This window comes from Tenebrio molitor, chromosome 5 (genome assembly GCF_963966145.1).
Source record: "Tenebrio molitor chromosome 5, icTenMoli1.1, whole genome shotgun sequence".
In the NCBI taxonomy this organism is placed as follows: domain Eukaryota; kingdom Metazoa; phylum Arthropoda; class Insecta; order Coleoptera; family Tenebrionidae; genus Tenebrio; species Tenebrio molitor.
Window position 1 is genome coordinate 7,957,717 of NC_091050.1, and position 26,168 is coordinate 7,983,884.

The 26,168-nt window shown below is 31.9% G+C and overlaps 2 protein-coding genes and 2 long non-coding RNA genes across 5 annotated transcripts; 2 read left to right on the plus strand and 2 right to left on the minus strand.

Moving 5' to 3' along the window:
• Positions 1–1,489: 1,489 nt before the first annotated feature.
• LOC138131733 (uncharacterized) lies at positions 1,490–8,376 on the minus strand. The gene is made up of 2 exons (XR_011159885.1): positions 4,413–8,376; positions 1,490–4,361 (listed from the first exon to the last, which is right to left on the minus strand). It is a non-coding gene; the product is annotated as an uncharacterized lncRNA (long non-coding RNA).
• A 2,014-nt stretch (positions 8,377–10,390) lies between these two features.
• On the plus strand, positions 10,391–15,316 carry LOC138131731 (keratin-associated protein 19-2-like). Its single transcript, XM_069048917.1, has 4 exons — positions 10,391–10,402; positions 14,725–14,773; positions 14,840–15,127; positions 15,184–15,316. Exons 1-4 carry the CDS (start codon positions 10,397–10,399, stop codon positions 15,192–15,194), a joined length of 354 nt encoding a protein of 117 aa, XP_068905018.1. The 5' UTR covers positions 10,391–10,396; the 3' UTR covers positions 15,195–15,316.
• A 5,561-nt stretch (positions 15,317–20,877) lies between these two features.
• LOC138131729 (ctenidin-3-like) lies at positions 20,878–22,293 on the plus strand. The gene is made up of 5 exons (XM_069048915.1): positions 20,878–20,985; positions 21,120–21,168; positions 21,545–21,979; positions 22,042–22,068; positions 22,130–22,293. The coding sequence occupies exons 1-5, from the start codon at positions 20,980–20,982 to the stop codon at positions 22,147–22,149; spliced, it is 537 nt and encodes a 178-aa protein (XP_068905016.1). The 5' UTR covers positions 20,878–20,979; the 3' UTR covers positions 22,150–22,293.
• Positions 22,139–25,664, minus strand: LOC138131734 (uncharacterized). 2 transcript variants are annotated; one of them, XR_011159887.1, is made up of 3 exons: positions 24,824–25,651; positions 24,330–24,519; positions 22,139–22,725 (listed from the first exon to the last, which is right to left on the minus strand). It is a non-coding gene; the product is annotated as an uncharacterized lncRNA (long non-coding RNA). The 2 variants fall into 2 exon arrangements; XR_011159886.1 differs by lacking the exon at positions 22,139–22,725 and having other exon boundaries at positions 23,924–24,519; positions 24,824–25,664.
• Between the last annotated feature and the right edge of the window lie 504 nt (positions 25,665–26,168).

The window sequence follows — 26,168 nt, forward strand, 5'->3', positions numbered from 1 at the left end:
TTCTGTAATCTAATTATTATCCGATAAAATCTTCCACGGTTCCACGTAACAAATATTTAAGGTTTCGCCATACGAGGCGAAGATAAATAGGATGTTCTGGGAATGTGGCAATTGTGGTGTGGCTAAATTATATTTAAATTTACTCCGAGGCAACACGCCAGAAAAATAATACAAATGACCACTTTACCGGTTGCAATACATTTGATCCGCTTATTAGATCCAATTGATTACGAAATCTCTCTTGTTCTATTTATTTTTACGTCATGATAGTCTGTTGTTTGATTTAATTTTGAGCCAATCTGGTTACCGTCAAAAACTTATTTGATTGTTAATCAATTTTGGTTTGAGGTAATTACTTAAACTATTCAAGGTGAAAGTCAAAGCAATCATCGTAGCCTCGTCAGGAGTGTGACACAGACATAACTATTAATGCTATTAGGAGATGCTAATAAAAGTATTTTATGAACAAGAGTAATAAATAACACATTTATTGTTATTGGACAAATTGAGTAACGTCGTCAGTTTATTACAAAATTGGTATTTCGTTGCATCAAATATGACACATAAAACAACTGAAGACTGAAATGATCGTATTAAATGTTTGATAAAATGATTACCGAAAACTTAAATTAGTTGGCAGTTAATGTAAGATCGCTGTCCATTTAAAATAATCTGTAACACCCAACAATTAAACAAAAGAAAAAGTAACAGGAAATTCGGCTACATGAAAATTGAAAAAAATCTACTATTTTGTTGTAGTAAATTATCCCATTTGTTTAAGTGTTCTGGTGAAAGCACAGGATGTGTCAATAAGTTTTTAGATTTTTTACAAATTAAGTGGCAATAATTATTTAATTTTTAATTTAAAATGTGTAGACTGAAAGTGGAGGCATTTTTCCATCGGCGAGTGTTTCATTTTTAACATTTTTGTCACGTTGTCTAAGATCTCAAGCTAGGCGCCTGGGTAATGTTAATCAGAAAAGAAATCATAAATATTATGAAAACGTATGCTATGTGTCGAAAGTGTATTATACTATTTTTACTCAGAACTCGACTAGAATATTTAAAACATAAATTAGCGTGGACAGTTTTTAACTGAGAATCTTACACTTTCCAATGTTTGAGATAAATAAAATAAAATAAATATAGGAACTGGATATGTGGAAATATTTGTAAGGATGTGAGTGATTTTACAGGTTTGTAAAGCGGTCAGTGCCTTGTTACTCCTAGGTGATGATAATTAATAAAAACTGATGGTAGAATGATTGGCAGAACAAGGCCAGTTTGAATTGGTAAAACAAATGATGCAAGTCAGTAAAGATCAAGAATAATTAATTGAGATAATTATTGAGTTATGGAATGCATCAGAGTAAAATTAAAAACAAAATTGAGCATGCAAGATTTTACAAAATAAGAAACGACTTTTGAAGCTTTTATTTAATTGGAAGGATTATTCAAATAAGATAACGGTACAATAACAAAAACTGTAAACTTTTCAAACTGTTTTAATCAAAATAATAATTGCACAATTAATCTATTAGAAAAATATTGGAACTAATTTAACGGAATAAAATCTAAGTTTTATATACGAGTATTTTATTATTTTTTATTATGTTTGCAAAAATGAATTGGCACAAGTTTTATACATATTTTCATATTCTTTCAAATCTTAAAATTTAGGAGACGATGAACAAAGGGAGATAAAAAATTGAAAATTGAGTGGCGTGATTTCAAAAATATTTTTAACCTAATCCTAATCATATCAGGCGTTCAAATGAAATCCTAAATAAAAGAGTAAATTGACAGTTGTAATTAGAGCATGTTGACAGCGAACCTAAAAGCCTTTCTGTTTTTTCCTTTCTTTGCAATGTTTTACTTTAAAAATAGAATAAGTAACGATCCCTATCCTTGGAGCAAATATCTAAGGGCACCCTTTGCTGAAAACAAAGATCTTCAATCATGTGGGATTAAACATAATCAAATGATATTCGTGTCAAGCGGCGGGAAATTCAAACTTTACACTGTTCCAAATGGTTTAGGTACTTTCTTCAACGCCTACCAGCTCAGGTTTTCCTTTGAACGCATGATACCTTAATTGGTTTAATTCAGAAACTTATGCTAGAATTCTTATAAAAATAAAAAGATTTGGAACATTTAAACAACTTTCATCTTCACCAATCTTTTTTTTTTGTGTCTGCAGCCACTGATTACAGTTTTATCTTCCAGAAAGTCAGTACCAAGAAGGTGGTCTTAATTTTGGGAATAAACAGTAATAAATAGGACTACATCTGTCAAATAGGGGAATTGTTGTTTTCTGAAATGTGCCATAGGGCATGTTAACATCCGGAACTATTTGTCCTTCCAATTTTTCTCTTAACTACGGATGTGCAAAAAAGTACACGGAAGTTTTGATTAATTTGAAGGCTGCCCTTGATGATGACGACTGTTATGACTAAATGTTGATAATGATGGTTTAAGAAGTGTAAATTAAGATACTCATTTATAATTTTTTTATTTTCCATTGTGCAACTACACATGGTGAATAAATATATCTTCCAAAAGTCAAGCACCCTCCACATTTGGATGACAAGAAATTGCTATTCTCTTGATGGTATTAATTAATAACATTTTTACGTCAACCACATTCATTAAATAAAAAAAAGCGTTTGTCAATTATACTCTCGTAATCGCGTAATCTCTGATGGGTCTTTCACTTTAGAAATCAGAACAATAGTAAGATGTCGTCTGCAAATAAAAAATAACAAAAGTCTGCATCTGATTACAATCTTGTCACAAATTGTAACAACAGCACAACAAGATATATTGTTTACGACTTGTCAAAACAGTATTAATAATAAAATTAAATGACTAATACTTGGAAAGTGTCCTTTTCGAAATTGTGCAAACCCATCACATGTCAAAATGTCCTGTTTCGAGTCGAAAGAAAATTGCTAAAACGTAACAGTGAACTTCGCCGCTCTTGTTCTCTTTCCACTTTCATGACCTAAAAAAATTTGATTACGAAATTACCACATGTCCTTTCCACTTTTGTTTGTACATATTATGTTATATGAGCAGCAATAATACAAAACCGGGCAAAACCAAACAGGGAAAGCGTTTCAAATCTTGACATCTTGACAACGACCGACCACACTTCGACTGCAACAAATAATAAGAGAAGCTGTAAAAGTAACGACGAACAATAACATTTAAATTCAACACATCACTCGGATGACACGCAAACTCGACAACATTTAATTTCAGCTGGAAACGTGAAAAGAACACAAACAATTACGATCAAGCCGCACTGATTAATATTATGAAACTATTCAGCGACCTCTTCTGAAAAATGACGACACGTGAAATTGAGTGGAGTTTCTTTGTTTGATTTTTGCTGGACTGTCACAAGTGGCAAGGAAAAACGCATAAGTCCCATTAGCCTGTTTAATGGTTCATCCTGGGCACGCCGGCAATTAGTCGCAGAAAGAAGGATCTGACGGTGATGACTAAGTCAAATGCTGTTGCACATGATTATTACTTCAACTAGGATTCGGAAACAGCATAAACGCCTTATAGTGAAAGTGTTGTGACCTTGTCTGGGCCGGCAATGACCCGAGCTGATCTTCCATCACAAGTGAATCTTTAATGGAGTGGTCAGAGTTGCACGGCCTCTGGCTCTCTTGCCTCATAGGGACAATTACGTTGCCCCAAGAATGCAAGCAAAATCGCTGAAATCTATGACTACTCTTTGAGGTGGGGCACCTCACACGATGCTTCTTGAAAATTGTAGCGACCTTTCAGTGCAATTAGAATCGGTTTGCAATTGGAGCAATTATGCTGAAATCCGACCGATTTCAGACTTGGATTCAGTTCGTTCGCTTCCATAGGTCGATCTAGCAAATGTCACCCAAATTAGACAATTGCAAAGGGAAGACTGATGGAGGTAAACGCAACACACTCCATTGCACAATTGAAACTAAAATCTGTTAGCCTTGTTAACTCTAAAACTTAGTCATCAAAACCACAAAATTCATCCGTGATTTATTTATTATTGTAGTAGACAGAAGGTGAGCGGCTCCTTTATTCATGAGAGCAAACGTGCAAATCTCGATTTTGCACATAATGAATTGCGGCTTTCAGTGAAAGGACAATGCAACATCTTACAGTGAGATTAGATGTTATTAAATTTGTTATGCAACAGGTGGATTTATATGTGTGCAATGTTGTCTCCGGTCAGGAAGAACATTCTTGGTGTAATTTGATAATGAGCTGGTTTTAATTAATTTTTTATTCTTGTTGTCACGCTGGAAATTCTTCTTGTTTGAGTTGGTCTCGCTGTGTCGAAACAAATTTAAGAGTTGCTGCAAATAATAATGCATGAGATAAGACAGATTAAAGTGACTGTAAACCACCGTAAATCAAATCACGTAAATACTACCGTGAAGACGTGTATGTTGAGAATTACGTGAAAGTTTTACAATAAACCAATAATTAAAGGAGTTTTTTGGGTGTCACTGCTTGGGGGCAAGAATTCTTCCTAGACTTTCTTCTTCTTTTAGGGTCATCTTCAAATAATTTGTGGTACAAAGTAATATAACAAAGAGTGGTAATATTAGTAATTTGTGGTCATGCAAACTGCGGTTTTCTCTACTTTGTCCAAACGTAGGTCGTCATTTTGGTTGACACTTGTGATAAATTGAAGTTTGCGGTTCAATTTATATCATTTTCCCCTTTTACGGATTCTGAATTTCGTAGTGACAGTGGTTCACTTCCACTCTTTCGTGTTTCCTGTTTCATTTGACAGCTGATGAAGCTACGCCATACGTCAACAGAAACAAAAGCAAGCACCAGGCCACTTGACCACAAATTTTTCTGAACGCACCTAAATGTTCAATACTTTTTTAATAAGATAATCTCTATCTCAATTAATATCTCTTAATTTACTAGAAAGTGTTATAAGACTTAAATGTCCATTTTCATTTAAAAATAAATACCACATAAATCACTTTTACTTCTTTCGACTGATATATGATATACTGTTATGCCATAAGTATAACAAAGTTTATTATATAATCTAACGACAACAGATAAGATAAACAACAATTTTAAAGTGTCCGATTTAGTTGCCTAGTTCTTTATCTTATGCCCTTATTGTGCATTACTAATTTTCCTTGGGAGCTAAATATATATTTTTTTAATTTCCTCAACTTATCTTCAATATTTTTTATCTTCTTTTCTTATGGCTTTTTAAAGTTTTTACAAACAAACCAGATCAGAAAATGTATGTAATATTGCTAAACAATGCTCTTGTTTGCGCACTCATTGTAATATACACGATAAAATATTTTCAAATAAAAAAATATTGCACATTGTTAATAGGAAATATCGAAATTGGTACTTTAAAAAAGAGCCAATGTGTAAATAAACCCTAATTTAAATTTTAACCGCAATAGGTGAGGCTTACTTTTTTCTTTATAATTTATCAAGATCATTATGTTACAAGATATGTTGCATTTTTAGTTCCTTATTATTCTTAATGCATATTAATTTTTTCAGTACATACCCACTGGACATGACATAACGTTGCAACAAATACATTCCTAATGCAACAAAAACACCCAGGCTTTTACTAAAACTTTAATACTTTAAAGCTGTTTTTCGTCACTCGACTAACGCCTCGTGGTTCAAATTTCGGCCTCATACCTGAAAAGTGATCTGACAGCGCACTTATATCGAAAATAACTATTTTCAGACAGTTGCAAAAACCTTACCATTATTCTAAACCTTGAAAAATAAAAAGTTAATATTAAATTTTGATTTATACTATTTCCAATAATCTAATAGAATTTTCTTATTTTTTTCATTTTTGTGTAGGTTGAGTTTAGATTAATTATGATATAAATAAAATTCTTACTTACTCATTTATTGTCAAGGCGAAATTTATAAAACATGCGTTGGTTTTAAATGATTTAAAAAATTAAATATTCAGCACAGAAACTAGCGATCTGATAATAAAACAGATTTAACAACACAAATGTGAAAGCCTAGAACAAAATGTGTGTTTTAAATTACATAACTGAAAATTTTGTTATCAATTTGTCCACTTCTATTAGATATTCGATTTTTACTCGAAAAGTATTATCTTGAAACTGAAATTTGCTCTATTTTAATTAAAATCTTGCTCCAACTACATGAACCAAAGCAATCTTGAAAGGTACAAGATTTATTCCCGGACAGTGAGTTACTTTCATTTTTGAAAATGTTACAGTTCCGATATGACATCTGTTATATATTACTAAAGTTAAGTGACAAATACGGAAGCTGATATAATAGCATTAGCTGCTATTACATCACTTATCTAGTCTTCCTCCTCTTGAACTGCATTTATTGCTTTGCGATAAAAATCTCCGATTCCCGATCACCATGACCAATCTTGCGTGGTACTATCGTTTACCATTTACAATGATTTATATTCAAAGCTACATGATTTTGACAAGCGTCAAAGACATAATTAATGTTTGTTAACACAAAACCCAGCAAAGATAAAGAAGTTGAAAAGTTTCATTGTGTAGAGATAACTCGGCTAATTAACAAAATGCAAATCCACTCTTTTGTCATATGCAAATGACCAGTTTGTTGCATCAAAATGAATCTGTCATTAAAATTATCTTTTTCACATCATTATTTCAAGTTGACACAATAAATATTTTTACGAGCGTAATTTCACAATGCGACATTCCGGTAACAGTTGTATCAGTGTGCACGACCGAATTTTAAATTGTTACTTTTAATAAACGACGTTGCATAAATTAATCATTTATTACAGCGATCGGTAATAAAACAATTTCAGTTTAGTTATTGAGTACCCACCGCTGCTCACTGCTTTTGCAATACCCACATTTCATAAATAGAGCAAAATGCGTTTTTCAAAGAGTCGAGATAATAACGTCCCATTGTAATCAACGTTCACTTCAGAAAGTGTTTCCTCTGCGATCTGCATTCCCTCAAAAACCCATCTTTAAGAATTATGCCTCGATACACAACTTTTGCAACAAAACTAAATTGCTATCCTATTTTCACACTATTAAAATTACATAGCACTTTTATAATTTATTATCCTCTAGAGGAATTTTATGCTATCAAGTTTCTCCACACCCGACGATCTCGTAGATTGGATAAAAAATCGTGAAATTAAATGGTTCACTTGCATAAGAGCCACCGGTGTGTTTCCTTATTTGACTTAGGTATCTGGCTGTTATTTGTCGGCAAAAATTTTCTCGCGATATTGATTTTAAATTATTTTATATAACACATAAGACTTCAAAGGTTAACTTCGTACTTATTGTAAGTAATTGTTGGAGTAGCTACTATTATTGCTTTTACTGGCAATGTTATGACAAGGCATGATCATCAGGAAGACTGCATTTAAATGCGCGTTGAATAGAAAAGGATTTTAATTACCCATTTTGTCTAATTAGTCAAGAACACTGCAGAAACAATAATACCATTTGCATGTGTGATTACAGTAATGAGATAAAGTAATAGTTGCTTCATTGAAACGCGTTTTATGTACTCCTCTCGATTATTATAAACACAGAACAAACTGTACTGATGTGAAGCCAGGAATCTGTGTCATGGAATAGGAAAATACACATTTTTTTAAATTATGCAAGCACCAACTGGTGGTTTTCCATTTAATTTATGTAAATTAGTACAGTAAATTAACATTATTAATGGTGTTCAGTTACATCTTAATTTTGACTACTAATGCATAACAAATTTTGATTAAAATTTTATCACCTTAATTAAGGTTAATAAATAGTGTGCCAAAAATGCGAAAATTGCCATCATAATTTTGATAAATAGATACTCGTAAGTATATGTTAAATGTATATCTTGTAAAATGTTTCATATAAGGTAGTACTTCTTGCTGTCGAGTAGAACAAAAAGTGCAGTTTTAGTTAGATTTATTCACATTTTTCTAAAAAAAAATGTATTATGTATTTTTTTAACACAGTAATACAAAATTTTAATTTATTAGACGTATTTATAAGGTGAACTGTACTCTTTAAGAACAGATATTACCTACTTCAATTATAAACATTTATATTGCAGCATTCTGAAATCCTGGTGAGAATTCTTCGTCTATATTGTGTCATATTTTACCAATCCAAAATGGTAGATTCTAAAAAAAGGTTTCAAGTAAAATAATAAAAAAAAATAAAATAATTCAACGTGGAAACGCTGCAAGCATTCGGGGCACTTTTCCAGATTCTGCATTATTATCGGAAATTTTTGTATTGTAAAACAAAAATGTTATGTACTTAAGTTGATTAATTTTTAGTAAAATAATAAGCGAAGCGCAGTTCAGATTTAGTAGTGGTAATACAATCATGAAATTGTCAAACTTTCCCTTATATTTTTATAAGTGAGTATGAGAGAAAATGCGTCTCTGGAAAAAACGTTACAAAGAAAGTTTTTGAAATATTTTACTTTGAAATATAACATTTTTTATATTCTCATACATTAGAAAAATCCTGTTGCCTCAGTTTAACTCCAGAAAATTTTGGACGCAATCGAGTTCCTCCCGGTGGTCAAAAATTTTGGGATTTTATAGCAGATAGTGAACAGCAAGGGATTAGCGGTGGCGACAAGAATGATCTGCTAATTCTGCTAAGTAATAAAAATATTCTCTTTTTTATTTCACCGTTTTTTCTCTATAGTTAGTTTTTAATTAAACAGATTTTCAATACAGCAAAATTGATTGAATCCTTATTAAAACAAATATTTTCCACAAAGAAACATTTCAATCGGTGCATTTTTATGGAAGTTACGTGAACGAATAAAAATCCGCAACAAATAAATGAAGAGAGTAATCCCAAGAAATTATTCGAAAAATAACCAAAATTTTTTAAAAATTTTATTCTTATACTGTATAAATTAGCTAACATTTTGCATGTTATCTAGATCTCATCTAATAAGACTTCGCGTATATTTTCAGTTTCTTGGAAAGTCTACCCCAAGTTGGAATGTTTGCTTTAAATAATTTTTAATTTATATCTATATTTATTTTTTACATTATTTGAATCGAATTTGAATCATCTTTAGCTTGTCTAAATTTTTATGTCTATTGTTTCTATAAATAATTTCACAAATGTAACCCAGCGCATCCACCATAAACGTTTATTAAAATCTACTCTACATTTTGAAGTTCCTCAACAGTGCATATATATTTTTACCAAAAAATAAGTACTTTTGCATTCACTACTTTACCAAAATTTTGAAAAATTAATTAATCTATCTTGTATCAAAAATTTTTTTTGCATACAACGCGATATTTTATAATTACGTATAAATATCTAACATATTTATAAACATACATACTTATACATCTGGCATCTGGTCAAATAAATATTACATGTTTTTAATACGGAACAGTTTCTTTTAGATAATAATAAAGTGAAAATTATAATTATTTTCTATATTTAGTTGTTCATTATTTGTTACATAAACTGTACTTTGTGTCTACTGTCTAGTCTAGAACCTAAGAATCCGTTAATATATAACGTAAACTTTTGCATACAGTTAGGCTTGGTTAATTAGTCTATATTTTACAATATTGTTTCTTAATAAAAAAATATATAATTTTTTTAGTGAATGGTAGTCTCATAATTTTTAAAATATCGTAGCATAAAATTCATAATTATAAATAAAAATTTAGCGATTATATTATTTTAATGGGTTTGCGCAACCTGAAGTAAATAAATAATCAGATGTCAAATAAATTTATGACAAAAACACATGCAATTATTTGGGTCAACAATGCGTCGTGTGAATTACGAACCGACTTTCATGATTTCATTGGTTTAAATATCAGCAATTTCAAATTAATAATAATCCTAGGCTGAAAGGAACCAATCCTTGTGTTGTAATTATGATTTTATTATTGCATTTTTTAAAAGTTAAGGATATAACCTTGGTCAGTGAAAATTCCTATGAATCTGTAGGTGGTCACGTCCAAATTTACAAAATTTTCCATCTCAAGTCTTGATGCAATACAACTGTTATTACCAACAGCAGGAACACAATACATAGTTTAATTTTAATTAAGTGCTGCGCAACTTCTTTACCACATTAAACACTATTATTCAATTATTTATTAAATTTATTCAAATGATGCTTTACAAAATAATGCGACATTACACAGCTGAGAGTTCAGACAAAGCGAATTAAGAATTGCCGCTAAATGTGTAATTATTTAAGATTAATCTCTCTACTAATAGGGGGGATGATGGGCCTGAACTATCTTAGACGGGAGTTTCAAGGTTTTATTTTACTATATATAAATAAGTTGATCAAGCGGGGTTACTGTACAGTTTCCAATTTTAAGCCAATTATGAAGGTAAATATCCTCTAGAATCCAGTGCTTCAACTAGTGCAGTGTTATTTGTGCCAATAGAAATTTTTCCCACAATGCTACCTCTTCGATAATATCACTAATACCATTTGGAGAAAATGTCAGCCAATTATTTACAAAGATTTTGACCTAAAACGGCCGCATTTTATTACCCAACCTAACGCATATTCGCATTCTTTCAGGCCCTTATTTGCTTGTTGATCATTGTTGTCATCGCGAGCTTGGCTCAAGCAGGCTACATAAGCTACGGTGGCGGCGGATGGAGATCTGGCGGCGGCGGCGGCGGCTGGAGGTCCGGAGGAGGTGGATGGAGGTACGGCGGTGGCGGCGGCGGTTGGAGATCCGGCGGTTACGGCGGCGGAAACTCCGTCAGAGTGATTAAAGTATACGGAGGGGGTGGTGGATACGGCGGCGGCTACGGCGGCGGCTACGGAGGAGGATGGAGATCCGGAGGAGGTAACAGACTTCCATTTTGTCTCAACAAGTTTTTAACACGAGTTTTTAGGTGGATGGAGATCCAGCGGAGGGTGGTGGTAAATCCTACTCTTCAATAACGCATCGCTTCGCATCAGATTAATTTAAAATCATACTATTATATTATGATTCGCTATTTTGTAAATAATGAGTGGAATTTGAGAAGAAAAATAAATTTTACGATTCATGTTGTATTTATTTGTTTTAGTAATGAGAGAAACCGAGAATTGTTCATTAACAATCAATTCAAAATATGCATAATGTTATAAAAAATGTACAGGTGTTTAGATTATATGTTGCAAAGGTTATTGGATGCAGGTACTATTTTGCTGATACGCTGGGGAATTGCTTAATGTTTGAGCTTGTCTTAGGAAAAGGTGTGTCAATTTGATTTCGTATACATCCGTCATTTTTGAACATCCTGTATACCTAAATAAATATAAAACTTAGTATATATTAAACAATACGACGAGGTCGTTTTTCTTTCATTTTTGTTAAATACACAATTCTGGGTACATTTTCAATCTAACCGTAAGCGATGTTACTTAATATGTTTAATTATTCAACGCTGACCTATCTCATGTTTACTTGAATGGAAATGTATAAATCTTGTTAAAAATCCTCTAACATGACTTTTATTGATTTGTTGTTAACAATATTTTTATTATGAATATTATTATTACATTTTTGGAGTTTCAATTTATTTAGATATTTCTTTAAAGCATTTTCATTATAATAAGAGAAGAATAGATTATTGAAGAGATTGACAATGATTAATTAATGGAAAGTCGAATACGTTAGCGAGAAATGATTTATTAAAAAAATAATTTATATTTCTCAAACGTTTGAACAATTACTACATTAGTATCAATATGTCATCGGGTTGGAAAAAAATAAATAAAAAATCGGCTGCACCCAGGTGAGCAGTTAATTAATAAATCCACCCACGATTCTTATTATAACGCTACAGGAGACTGAAAAGCGTTACAACAGTCGATTTCGCAAAATTTTAAATATTTTAATATAAAAGTTTAGACAAATGATTTAATCTTATTGGGTCAAAATTACTTTATCAGAATATTCATTTATTCTTCCTTTTATACACAATTCTGTAATTGAAAAATGTAACTTACGAGGGTGGGTCAATGTTTATTGTGTCTGATATCGTAAAAAAGACTAAAACATTGCAACGATGCTGAATGCTGAAGTGCATTGATACATTAGAGAAAGAAATCTTTTGTTTATGCTTCGAGTCATCACCATCGGCATCTGAAAAGTGCCATAATATATTTTTACATTCTATCAATCAAAAGCATTCTATCAAAGTGTTTTCAATCTTTACTATTTAGGCGGTTCTACGACATTTTTAAGCAGATGCTAAACCCTTCTGTCTTCACTCCATCGTGGTTTAGCGTTTTAGTTCTAGACAAAGACAAAGTGAAACACCCAAGTTTCATACATCATCATATTTAGCTAAATTTGTTTCAGACATCACTTATCGAGTCCTTGCCTAATTCATTTTGTAAATTTTTTCTACGGTTTTTTCAAAACCTTCGTAACTGTGTCACTGTGTCCATCCTATATTCACAAAATTCTCTGCTACGTTGTCTTTTTATTTTTGCAAAGACACAAACTTCAATTAACAATTCATAAATTAGTAATGAGTTAGCATAACTATAAAGTAAGGTATGATCAATAAAATTTAAAGTACCTGGAAAAACACAATACAAAATGTGCAGAAAAAAAACAAAAAACTGCATTAATGGCGGAAAAATATTGTCAAACCGCATAATGTATTGTCCTTGACAATTACTGTTTACGAGTATGTCTGTACAAAGTTATAAAACTAGAAACAAAATGTGTATAACGGGGATTTCACTGTTTTATTACAGACGTAATATTTTTTTGTCAGATACAATGGCCGGTAAAAAAAATTAGCCATCACTTTTGTGTCACGTCAAAATCCAAATGTGTAATTAATGCGTTTTTGACACTGACATTTAAATGATGGCTAACTTTTTTTGCCGGCCATTTTACCTATTTAACCATACTAATGAATCTTTCATAGTTAAGTTATCCAGAATAAAAGAATCGAATTTTGTAGCTGCTATTTAAATTATTTATGCATAATATGATAATATGTACCACAATTTTCAAATAATTCGTTGGTCAATAAATATCGAATTATTATTTAGTGTTATATCTTATATCACGCGTTCAAATGAAATCCTGGGCTGGGAAGGCGTTGGAAACCCTCAATTGTTGTGCTTTTTTAAACCGTAGATTAACTGGCGCATGTTGACAGCTAACCTAAAATTTAGAGCCAAAAATCTTTCTTTTTTTTCTTTCTTTGCAATGTTTTACATTAAAAATAGAATAACTTAACGATTCCAATTCTCGAAGCAAATATCTAGGGGCACCCTTTGCTGAAAACAAACATGTTCAGTTATGTCCCGATTAAACAACAAATGTCATTCGTGTCATATGGCGGGAAATTCAAACTTGTCAAGATAGGATTTAGCCAACGACCTAACCTAAAATGAAAATGTGACATTGAAAATTGCCGAATTTATTCTACATAATGTTAACAAGTTTTCATAGCAAGCTGGACCAGACGAATCCGAAGAAGAAAACGAAAACACTTGAAGAAGATATGTATATTTAAAGGAATCAATTGTTTTGTTATTATAATTAAATCAGTTTTGAGTAAAAGCTCGTCCTTGAAAAATAATAATTTATGTATAACATCTATTTTATTATTTATTTATTATTACGTTATTTGATGAGACTGAAATGCCATCTACTTTTTAACTGTTTTATAAAAAATACATAAAACTCAGTCATCATGGTTTATAAACTTTTGTACCTCTATATCTTTTATTTTATTTATAAAATATTAATTTTTGATTTTATTAATTGGTGAATTAATTTTCGCTTGTTTAACGACTCAGAAAGCACCAGCATCACTTAATTATTCCGAAATTTTTTTAATTAAGTAATATAACAACAAATCATGTATCAATAAAATTTTGCAGGAAGTACATCATTAAGTACATCCTATACCATATCGATCTTGTTATGGCTTGCCGCAATGGAATAAAATTCGAATATTTTATGCTAATTAATAATTGTGACATATTGAGCATGCATAAGTTGCATCCATTTCCCATAATTAATTCCATCATGTCTGTATTAGCTAGCTACGAACCTTGTTGACTTACCTTAGAGCCTCTTTTCGAAACATTTTAATAACTACGTACTTTTCAATTAAGACGCGGTTCTAGTCGACACTGTAGCCCTTCAGTTAGCACTTGTGATTTAAACATGGCGATTTTCGTAACGACAAATTTCACCCATAAATTGCGTCCCATGCGACACGCAGAAATAAAAGACAAAACTCAAAGTTACCAATAACATACAAATGTTGCAAAACTCGTGTCGGGACGGATGCAGTTTCGATGTTTCGGTTTCACTCTTTGACAAATAAAATGAAGCAACAACGTGAATACCCGATTTCTTGAATGTCGTTATTTTAAAGTACAGGGTCAGGCGACCGACGACATATCTTTGTGTTAGTGGCTTTTTTATGTTAATGGATTTATGGAAATAATGAATCCGCCTTAAAAAAAGAATAGAGGGGATGATTTCCACCAAGGCTCCTTTACGCTGGTAGGTAACTATATAAACTCTTTCTGCATAGGGTTCTGGTATCAGTTTTGTGAACTAAATCAGTTATGAAGGTAATAGAGGTTTACTCGACACTAACACACTTGTGTGCATAATTTTCCACTCATCTCTTCCGTTCAAACAATTTTGTTGTCACTTCGTTTCAGGTCTTTGTTGCTGTGTTGGCTTTGGCAGCCATTGTTACGTTTGCTGAAGGTATGTTCTAGTCCCTGTTTTCTTCACTTTTGACAAAATTTCTCACGTGTGCGGAATAATTTCCAGCGGGATACCTGAGCAGCGGATATGGGGGATACGGAGGATATGGAGGATACGGCGGTTACGGTGGCCACAGGAGTTTAGGCGGATATGGAGGATATAGTGGATACGGAGGAGGATACGGGGGAGGATACGGAGGATACGGGGGTAATACGGTTAGGGTTGTTAAAGTAGTTGGAGGAAGTGGATATGGTGGATACGGCGGATACAGTGGAAGCGGCGGATACGGTGGATATGGAGGATACGGGGGGTACGGAGGTTCCAGGGGTGGTTATGGAGGATGGAGATCTAGCGGTGAGTTTTTACTTTCATTTGTACAAATGTGATTTGCTTGAAAAAATATTTTTTAGGATGGTGGTAATCGATTTGATTTATGAGAGCTTCGAAAGAAAGTAAAAACTGTCGATATCTTCTTCGTCCGTATAAAGTATTAAACTTGTATATAAATTATGTAATAATTTGCAATAAAACAGATGAAATTTATGTGAATTTAAATTCGATTTTGACCAAATTTTTATTTGATTTTGATTACCCTGCTTTCCAGCATTAGTGAAATGTCGAAATTAATCATCTAAATGGACCAAAATGTTTTATGTTTCATTTACATAACTTTAAAAATCATCCAAAATATGTGCATTCGTTGATGTCTACAGTAATATATAACATTTTAAAAATGTTTGTAGGAAAGGGAATTTTATAAAAAATTGCAATTTTTTTTTTTTAATATTCCACTAAGGAAGTAAATTTCAAAAAGTATACGAATCAAGTGATAAACATTTTCTTATGTAGTCACAAAATCCACTTTTTTTTATGTCTATCAACGAGAAGTAAATAAGTATAGTAAAAACCAAAATTTGCAAATATGTAACGATAAGATTTTTTACAAAAAATTATGAATAATTTTTAACTGAAAATTAATCACACATGATTGTTGACTGCTTATTTAGTTTTTTTTTTGTTATTTAATAAAATATAGAAGAGCTTATATTAATAACATAATTACATAAACATTTTTGTTTTATAATACAAAAATTTCCGATAATATTGCGGAATCTGGAAAAGTGCCCCGAATGCTTGCAGCGTTTCCACGTTGAATGGCAAGGGAAATCCTCTCGAAAAGGAATTTCTTTGATTTTGAATCGCCTGATTCCGCGATAAGTCGGTTTCCGATGACATTAATGAATAATTACTTTTCTTAAAATATCCAGTAGCTTCTTATACCTATTATAAATTTTACGTTTTTCATTGAAAATGGTGCAATATTATTCTATTTTACACAGGATTTATACAGACAGGTGTGCCAGAACTGCCGCACGATATTTTAATAGGGTACTCTAATTAATACTAAATCTGATAGAAAAAATGTCAATTCGTAGAGTATTTTAAATAGTAACGATTGGAATTAATCAATCTTGGGAAGCTTTCTTCAACCTCTTCTAAGTTAAATTAAGTAACAACTTCTATTTGCATTTTTCAAAATTCCTCTATAATATTAACTGGTCCATTTGAGTACGTTTGAGTACGTCTCTCTAGAATGGTGTAAACGTTGAGCTGACAAGCGTTAGAAAAAAAAAATTAAAATGAAAAGACTTGCTAAAACTTTGGAAAAAAAAATTCCCAATAAATCTACTAAAATTCTAGCTCACAGGTTGATGCTAAACCTATGTTGAAAACCTGAAATATATGTAGATTTCCTTCTGCCCACCATGACAATTATTATGGATATTAAATGTTCCTTCTCCGTAAATAAAACACTTCTTATAAAGTTGGGACTTGCTTCATATTATTGCAATAACCATTCACCAAACTACAGTCTAAGAGGTAAGAGAGAGATTTTGTACAGGCGTTTTGTACATGTCTTCGATTGTGTCATAGAACTCGCTGTATTGCTTTTTAAAATATTAAAGGTATTAGAAATGCTTCTGATGCTCAACGTTCCGCTTTTCTCGAGAGCCTGAAGAACAACTTTTTCATTTTGTGCAGCGCGAGCCTCTCGTGAAACATCACCGGCTCTTTTAGTTTCGTTTTGCATAAAATTTTCGATATTTCTAGCCCAATTACAGGTGCATGCTGTTGAAAAGACAAACGTGCAGTGCAGGCAGCTGCGTAAGCGCTTTCACCACACATTCTATAAACCACAGTACTCTGCAGCGGAAACATTTTCAAAGGAGTTGCTGTCAAAATCACAATTAAGATATGTCATGATTCATAATTTAGATTACAGTGGACCAAATAATTCAAAGAATTTTATCAGCTATAGCTATCTAGTATAATACAAACGCGTGGAAATGAAATGAAGCAATTTGCTTATCTGAGAAAGCAGTTAGCAATATTCTTGTGATTGGTCAGCTTACTGTACGACCCTCGACATTTTTCCTTTCGATTTTGGTTTTGATTTTCATTACAGAATTCGTTATTAAAATATCATGCGGCAGTTCTAGGACACCTGTATACGGTAGAGGTGTAGTAGGAATAAAATTTGTTGTTCTTATAGAACTAAAAAATCTTAAACAGACTCATTTGTATTCAGATGGTATTCAGTCAACAACAAAATTAGAAACATTAATGTATTAATTGCTTATTCAAATGTAGTTTAAAGCGTCATAACATTTAGTCTTAAGAACAATAGAATGACGTTTCTCGTTTAAATTTGATATGTTTTATTAGACCGGGTGTGTGCGCAAACAATTTTGATGGGTTTGTTTGTGACGAACTTAAAACTACAAGTTTGAAATTTTTGATGTGAATCAATACCCGGAGGGGACGTAATTTACAGTAGTCATTCATTTATCACTCTTCAGCCCCAGCCGCCCCTTGTCACGCCCATCCTACATTTTTAATAAAGAATTATGAAAGAGGATATCTTTTTTTACTATCTTTGTGTAACAAAAAGTGACAGATTACGATTAAGAAAGTTTTTGAGATATTTTATTTAGAAATTTAAAAATTTGGATATACTCAACACTTTTTTTTAAATGTTGTTTATACTATTGTTTAAATAATAAACGGTGGCATGATTTCTTCCTCATGTGGTTCTTTTTTTTTGTTAAAATTAAAGTATGAGGTAAATTGAAACAAAATTACTTAATGAGTAAAATTATTCTTATCTTATGAAAATATTGGGGCCATGATTTTGAACAATTTAAAAAAGAAACTCTTGACCATTAAATATATTATACAAGTTCTTGGTGCTTATTTATTTTGTGAGAGTACCACGAAATTTTATAATGACTTTGACCACGAAAATTTATTGCTCGCGAATGTACACGTTCAAATAGGTACATAATGTCTGTTGATAATTTTGGCAAGTTAATGTGTGATGCAAAAGTAAATGGACAAAATTGTTACTGAATCATTTTTAACACTTAGTTGGTAAGTATGAATTATTTGAACAAAATTTCAACAATTTCAAAATCGTAAATGGCCTCGGTTTTCTCAATTTCGGCATATTTAAAACAAAAGGAAAACGTTAAGGACAACAAATAATTTAGAACAACGATAGCGTTTCTGTAATCAATCTTAATAATGTTGTAAGTACTTCCAATATTAATAAATACATAAGTATGTAGTGACTTTTTTATCTTTATTACAGGTACTTTTACCCCTAAGGAAAGAATTGCCTTTTTTCGATTTTACAACGAAGGAGCAAATGCATATTTTCTAATGACACAGAAGAAAATGCAACATAATTATGAATTTAATACATTTCTAATAAATCTTTTATATTTACAAATTGATGTTGTTTCACAGTCTAGGACTGGTTTACAAATCTATGAGGGGCATGATGACCAACTCAATAGACCGGGACCAATAGCTTAACGTGACTTCCGAATCACGAGGTAGAATATAGCTTTTTTTTTTAATTTCGCCCTGGGTCGGAATCGAACCCGCAACCCTCGGGTCCCTGAGCCGAAACGGACTCTCTTAAGCTATATTCTACTATATTCTACTATATTTATTTATATTGTCGCAAATACTCGTACTTTTATGTGTCTGTACTTGATAAGAATGCTTTCCAACGTACACGTACGTACACAGGAAACTAATAAGTCATAACAGTGTAACACGAAAGCTTGACAAGCACTTTTACTTAGTCACCTTACACCTCTTAAGTGACTTATTGTACCCAAGTAATTCAATACAAAATTGAACCTGTGCAGTTCTTCCCATCTGAACGTCGACGCGGTTTAATGAAAAGAACGTACCTCACTGAATAGGATTGGAAAATTTTAGAATGACACGGTACAATAAAACAATAAGATAGATGTTGCATTGATAATATGAATCACATACTCGTAAGAGTCAGTGTTTAAACACAACAAATTTAAATAAAATAGAATTGTTACTTAATGTAGGTAATAGGTACGTTAAAGATCGTGTCAAATTTCACTCAACCTAGTTTTGGTACATGCAACTTCATTATTAGAAACCATCTGATAACCGTGATTAATATCAGACTATCAAAATCCAGTATTTTCTACGCTCACATTTGATATTTTTTAACTGTTGGGACTGTGAAACAATTTATGGACTTGTTGTGATATTCATGTCATGAATATTAACTATTGTTAGTTAAATAAAAATACTGCGTTGATTGCACCAGTCAATTTAATAATATAGGCTAGTGCTGTGCAAATCCTCTTCTCCTAAATGTTTTATACATATGTAATAATAAATAATATGTGGGTAAATTATGATTACCGAGGTCGCTTTAAATGGACTTTTTAAAAGTTATTAGTTATTACCTCCACATAATCTCAATTTCCTTCAACTTACAAATACATAATTGTTATAATTATTGCTCATAATGTTAACTAATTATTATTAGTTTTTCTGCAAGAAGCGTAGGTTTACTTATATCTCCCTTAGAAAGCTTTTGCCAATGCAAAGATTACAAAATTGTATTTTACGAGTAGATCAATAAAAATATTAACAACAAGAAAATAATTCATATTGACATTACATTGCAAATATCAAGAAAAAATCACATATTCCTTACTTTGACAAATAATTTACATCTAGTTAGGTACTTATAGATTTACAAAATCCATTAATTTTTTGCCGCAATTATGACTGTTCCTTGCAATTTATTTTTTATAAAATAATTTTTTCAATTAAATTATATATGTACTTTTATACCTAACGGAATTTAAATTCCGATTTTCATGACTCTGCGGGTATAATTTGCAACGACATTGTTTCATGCACAGGAAACGACTCTCCTAGATTTCATTTAATTCTTTCTTTCTCAAATATAGAACTGTTTCTTTAGGTTGCAAAAATAATTTCATGACACACTCTCTATTCCTGCAATCCCAACATAAATATTTTTCTTTTGCAGTAAACAAGAGACAAATTAATATTGTTAAACTGGTGTTGGTTGACTTTCGAATTAATCAACAGAGTTGTTTCACTAAATAACAAAATGTTTACACCTGTATGTTATAATTATTTGCCTTCGGATGAAGTGTTATAAAACAGCAAAACACCATCCGAAAGTTAAAAAATATATTGTTTTTTTAATTGTTTTGGTCCTAATAATTTGGCAACTTTCACTAACATTATGCATTTTCTTAACTAACTTGATACAGATAAGCGTCCACTTAATTCTGGAAAGATTTATTAAGTTCTTTAATTAAGCTATATTTACAGAAGCTATGAATAATTATGAAGCCATGTGACATGTGACATAATACTGTTTCTAGATATCCTATCACAATTTAATCTAACACACTGACACTTTTTTCGTATTATTTAATAATTGATAGTTGTTACAATAATTTTAAAGGCACTGTACACTGCAATTATATCATATGATGGACAGATGGGTCGACATCTTGTGTATGTGTTTCTTGGGCCAAGCTTGGTAGTCTACTGAATTATTTGTTTATCTAAAAATCATAAATCTACCAAGCAGGAAATCGTTTTGTGTGGCTATTACATAGGCAAAGAAGCGGAGGTGAGATTTTTTTAAAGTGAATGAAAATGGTGCAATTACAACGTAGTATTGTGTGTGGTAAATAAGAGGGGCTGAAACGCCGAGATGAGTTGTTGAGGGATTAGAAAGGGGGGTCCAAGGCTCCAAGTATTACTATATAAACACGGACATTGGGGGTCTAAAGTCAGTCACCTTTTTTGGATATATCATGAAGGTAACTAACAGTGGAATAATATTCCTCTAACGGCTAACAAAAATTTAGTCAACATATTCTTTAGTTGTACTTGATTTTAATTTTAATGATTCCTAATTGTATTCAGTTTTAATAATTATTTTTTTGTTTTTCAGGTGTTCGTTTGCTTATTGGCTGTAGCTACAGCCACCAATTTTGCTAATGGTAAGATTTATTTTTTTTACATCCAAAAGAAATTATACCAGTTATAAGTCAATATGTAAAAAATACTACTACATTAACAATTACCTGAAATTAAAATTTTTAAATTTGTTGCACTAGACGTTTGACAATTAAATGAAATTATATAAGAGGAATGTTGGATGTAAATTGTAAAGAGACAATTAAAAGTGATGAGAACATTGATTAAATGAAAATCTCGAACCTGAAGAGACGGATTTGATTTTTATAGACATTATACCTAATTATTAAATGCATCAAGTGAAAGTTCAGTCTGTGCAACATTCACCATCTTTAGTACAAAATTACGCCCTTTGACATTAACAAACAACCGCAGCTCACGTCTTTATTTCTTTTACAGCTGGCTATATCAGTAGCGGCGGCGGCGGCGGCTATGGCGGCGGTTCCTCTGGCTGGATCAGCAGCGGCGGCGGAGGATATGGCGGCGGCGGCTCGTCTGGCTGGCTCAGCAGCGGCGGCGGCGGCAGTGGCTGGAAATCCGGCGGAGGTGGCTGGCTAGGAAGCGGAGGAGGTGGTGGCGGATGGAAATCCGGCGGAGGAGGCGGTGGTTACGGCGGCGGCGGCGGCGGTGGCTTCGGAGGCGGAAGCACCGTTAAGATTATCAAGATCATCGTTCCTAGCGGAGGCGGAGGCGGAGGCGGAGGCGGTTACGGAGGTGGCGGCGGATACGGAGGAGGCAGCGGATGGAAGTCTGGTGGAGGTAGTGGATGGATTTCAAGTGGAGGCGGTGGCAGCGGATGGAAATCCGGAGGAGGTGGATGGAGCAGTGGCGGAGGTAAGTTATCAGAACAATTTTGTTTTGAAGGTGTTACGTTAAACTTGTATTTTCTGCTGCAGGTGGTGGTGGATGGAGCAGTGGCGGAGGTGAGTTATGAGAACAATTTTTTTTGAAGATATTATGTTAAACTGTTATTTTGTGTTGCAGGTGGTGGTGGATGGTGGTAATGAGACCACTTCCAGTGACTTCGACAGAAGACACCTGTCCGACGTGATATCCACATTCTTACATCCAAATTTACAATGTAAATATTTTTGTAATTTTTAAGTAATTTTAATAGCCAAAACTGTAAATAAACTTTTATAAAACAATATCGTTACATGTTTTATTTTCTATATTGATGCACTTTTTGTGTTATTTTCTTTTAATTCTTAAGTCAAGAACACACGGCAGGTATATCTGATATTGTGAATTACTACTGATTAAAAAGAAAAAATTGAACTAATGCTGACCACATACATAGTCTTGAAAATTATTTCTTGAATGTTCCTACCTTACCGGGTGTTATGGAAGATGGAAGTCCACGTAATACATTTAACCACTAATAGGACTCGTTAAACTAAACATTTTTTTTATTTAAGAATTACTCGGATGAAAAACAATAAAAACTGTTAGTATTGGAACAGCGATCGTTCTTTCTTCAAAAAACTGTAAACTTTTTATTTTTAACGCACAAAAACATTTTCACTTACTCTTTCGTTTCAGTTGATGATTATCCCATGAGCGAAGTGTCAAATTAGGGGCTAAAAAATGCAAAAAAAAAATTCAATTAAAAAAAGATCAATATGAAAATGATTTTAAAGATTTCTATAATAACTAGATCAGGAAATTGGAAATGGATCTCCCAATTTTGTTATTTGGATAATGTCAATAAAGATAAAACTGTATATTTAAGTATTTAGGTACTCATACCGTGAGTTTTTTATTTTACTGAACATAGGATTCATGGATCTATAAGTTTGGTTGCCTATTTCAAATGAATTGACTTATCCATTCTACACCTTTTCCAATTGTAGGTCAGAAAGTAAGAGATTAATTTCAGAAAATATCAAATGTAGTTCAGATTAGTAAGATGTATTTCAGAATGTGTTAATTGTATTTCAGAAATGTAAAATGTATTTCAGAAGGTGCTAATTGTATTTCAGAAAAATTAAATGAATTTCAGAAAAGGTGAATTGTATTTCAGAAAATATCATTTGTATTTCAGAAAATAATAATAAAATTAAAACATACGCAACAACTGATCTTCGGGTTCTACAAGTTAGAAGCATTGGCGTTGTCGAACGAAGACTTCTTTACTTGGAACAAATTTTATGTACATAGATTTGGCAAAAGACAGAATTGTTCTCTTCGGTAATATACAATTATGATGCGTTCTGAAATGCAAATGATACTTTCTGATTTACAAATGATATTTTCTGAATTTCATATAACGTTTTCTGAAATACAATTTACCGATCTGAAATACAATTTACGATTTCTGAAATACAATTTACTAATCTGAAATACAATTGACGATTTCTGAAATACAATTTACTAATCTGAAATACAATTGACATTATCTGAAATACAATTGGAAAAGGTGTAGAACTGAACATAGCCATTTTACATTGTATGTTCAGCGAAATAAAAAACGCAGTCTATGTACCGCTTGGATGCTTATAATTAAAAAAATACTGAACATGGGGATCACACCACCACCAAGCAAGGGGGCTGAGTAGTAACGAAAAAAGTAAAGCATTGATATGATATATTGGTCTAGACTCTAAACGGTCTAGACTCTACATAGACTCTGACTGTAGACCAACGTGAAAAGTGAAAACTGCTTTTCTCACGTATTTACGTGATCTGTAGTTAAGTGAGTGACGGTGATCATCTACTTTAACTTGCTCTACGAGGAAAATCCAAAATATAGTTAATAAAGAATCTCATACATAAAAATGAGAGAAAATACGTAATTTTTATTGTTTAAAATTAATTGATAATAATGATTGGCCTGCTCCGTCCATATACATTTCTGTCGGCTCTGAATATTTATCAATAAGAATACATTATTTTAATAAATCTTAGTGTTTGGCGAAATCCTCCTGCGATAAATTATTTGCTAATAAACTTTTAAGGATTTAAAAAAGATTAAGGCTGTATATAGGCAACTTTACTTACAACTACGTGTTAAATATATCTATAAGTAGTTCCTGTAAGTTAAACAATTTTAGTAAATGCAATAGGTATAGGTTTACAAGCTGCACAAAAACAATATGTATTTTATTTTAATTAATCTCAAAGAAGTGAATATGAATTATTATCATATGAAATTCACATATGAAACTGTTACTTATTTTATTACCTTTACATAAATCATAATAACGACACTAGTGTGTGTGTGTGTTTTTGTATTTCAATATCTAGACAGTATTAACATGTTAATTTTTATCCATTCTTATTTACATCTTTTCATCTTAACCTTAAATTTTGGATGTCCGAATAATAAAAGTTTTTTTCTTCCTGGTGTTCCGCAATCTTCAGACCAATTCCACCTACAAAACAAAAATAAACTGTGTATAATTTTCAAAATGGCCTCTATTCTCGTGTATACATAATCACAATATAATAATAAATAATATAAAAAACACAAATATTTATACCAAGAAATGCGACTTCTTTTTATAAAAACAAGACAACTGAATTATTTATAAAAATTAGTACCTACGTAGACTATTATTTTCGCCACCACTTACTCCGTATTTACCACTTTTGACATCTTATTGTTTAACAACAAATATATTGCAGTTTAATGTGATATTCTTCTGTAAAATTTTAAAAACAACTTTGTATACCTACCAATGGACAAATAAAAATAAGTATTTCCGGATTGTGTAGATGCGACATACTCGTATGTGCAAGAACACTAGTAAGTATTCTATTTCTCCGGAAAATTCTAACATATTGCAATTTTGTTATAAATTTTCCATAACATAACAAGCAGAAAAAGCATAGGTAGTCACCATAACTATTAAATTATTTAACATCTTGTTCAAAGGTAATTCTACTAAATCACAACACGGATCCATCTCAGCGTGCATTTGTCAGAATTCGGAGACCCTGAACAAATTATGGACACTAAATATAACACTGATGTTTTACGATTTCTCTGAAGACTTGTTTAGGTATGTAAATTGTTTACATAATGGATAGTCTGAATAACCCATGTTGTGAATAAGTAGATATCCCTCATAAAAAATTAAAATAAATTTTCAAGAGAATCGAATAATTTAAACATTTAAAAATAACATGCAACTTTTTTTATTGTGATACAGTGATTTTCCATGATTATTATTTTTGTTTTCCCCTTTTTTTTGTCATTTACATACAATTTCAGTTTTCAGTTTTATGTTTGGTACAATAAATACTCAGAAATACATGTGCGAATATACAGTATATAGCATCTTCAATAAGTGAATAAACCGAAAATGTGGTTAAACATTTCAAACTCTTAAAGTCCAATTTAACTTAATTCCATCCCGAACGAGACGCTTCTGGAAGCTCTAATAAATCAAAACATTAATAGCCGCAAGAACGCTTTAAAAACAAAGAGTCACAAATTCTTACTATGACAAGTACTATGAATGAAGTAATTGAAAAACACTTATAAATACACAGAGCTACAAAAACGTGTAAGAATACCATGAACGAAAACGCGGTACTGGCACCCGCGATAACAAATCTTTTTGCAGCTTTTGCAGCACTCGATAATTTTTTAATCTTACTATTCTTCCTAATGTAATATCAGTGACGCACTCAACTTTTGTGCTCGAACTGTACGAGTACATGGCATTTCTGCTCTCATGCGGATGTATAGGGCAAAAATGAATGCACGTGATTTTCACAATTGGTCTGATGATCCTAGGGTTTTAATATTCTGATGTATATCGATTTCAGCCGGTACATAATGGGAAAAAACATATAATTCTGATTTGTTTATTATTGAAGTACATACATACAAATGTTAATTACTTTTCAGAAATTAAGAAAATGATTATATATTTTAAAATTGATCAACGATCATTATGTAAAAAAAGTGACTTTTTAAAAGTTTTAGATTCATTTTACAATGTGTGACCCCTAATTGCTATAATTAACTACGTCTGCCAAGTGCCAAGTGAAACATATCGAACGTTTAGCTAAC

What these genes read in the sequence shown, in the direction of transcription:
- LOC138131731 (XM_069048917.1), top strand. An exon ending in CATTGTTACGTTTGCTGAAG is followed by an intron (nt 14,774 to 14,839) that starts GTATGTTCTAGT and finishes AATAATTTCCAG; the next exon opens with CGGGATACCTGAGCAGCGGA.
- LOC138131729 (XM_069048915.1), top strand. An exon ending in AGCCACCAATTTTGCTAATG is followed by an intron (nt 21,169 to 21,544) that starts GTAAGATTTATT and finishes TTTCTTTTACAG; the next exon opens with CTGGCTATATCAGTAGCGGC. An exon ending in TGGATGGAGCAGTGGCGGAG is followed by an intron (nt 21,980 to 22,041) that starts GTAAGTTATCAG and finishes TTTCTGCTGCAG; the next exon opens with GTGGTGGTGGATGGAGCAGT.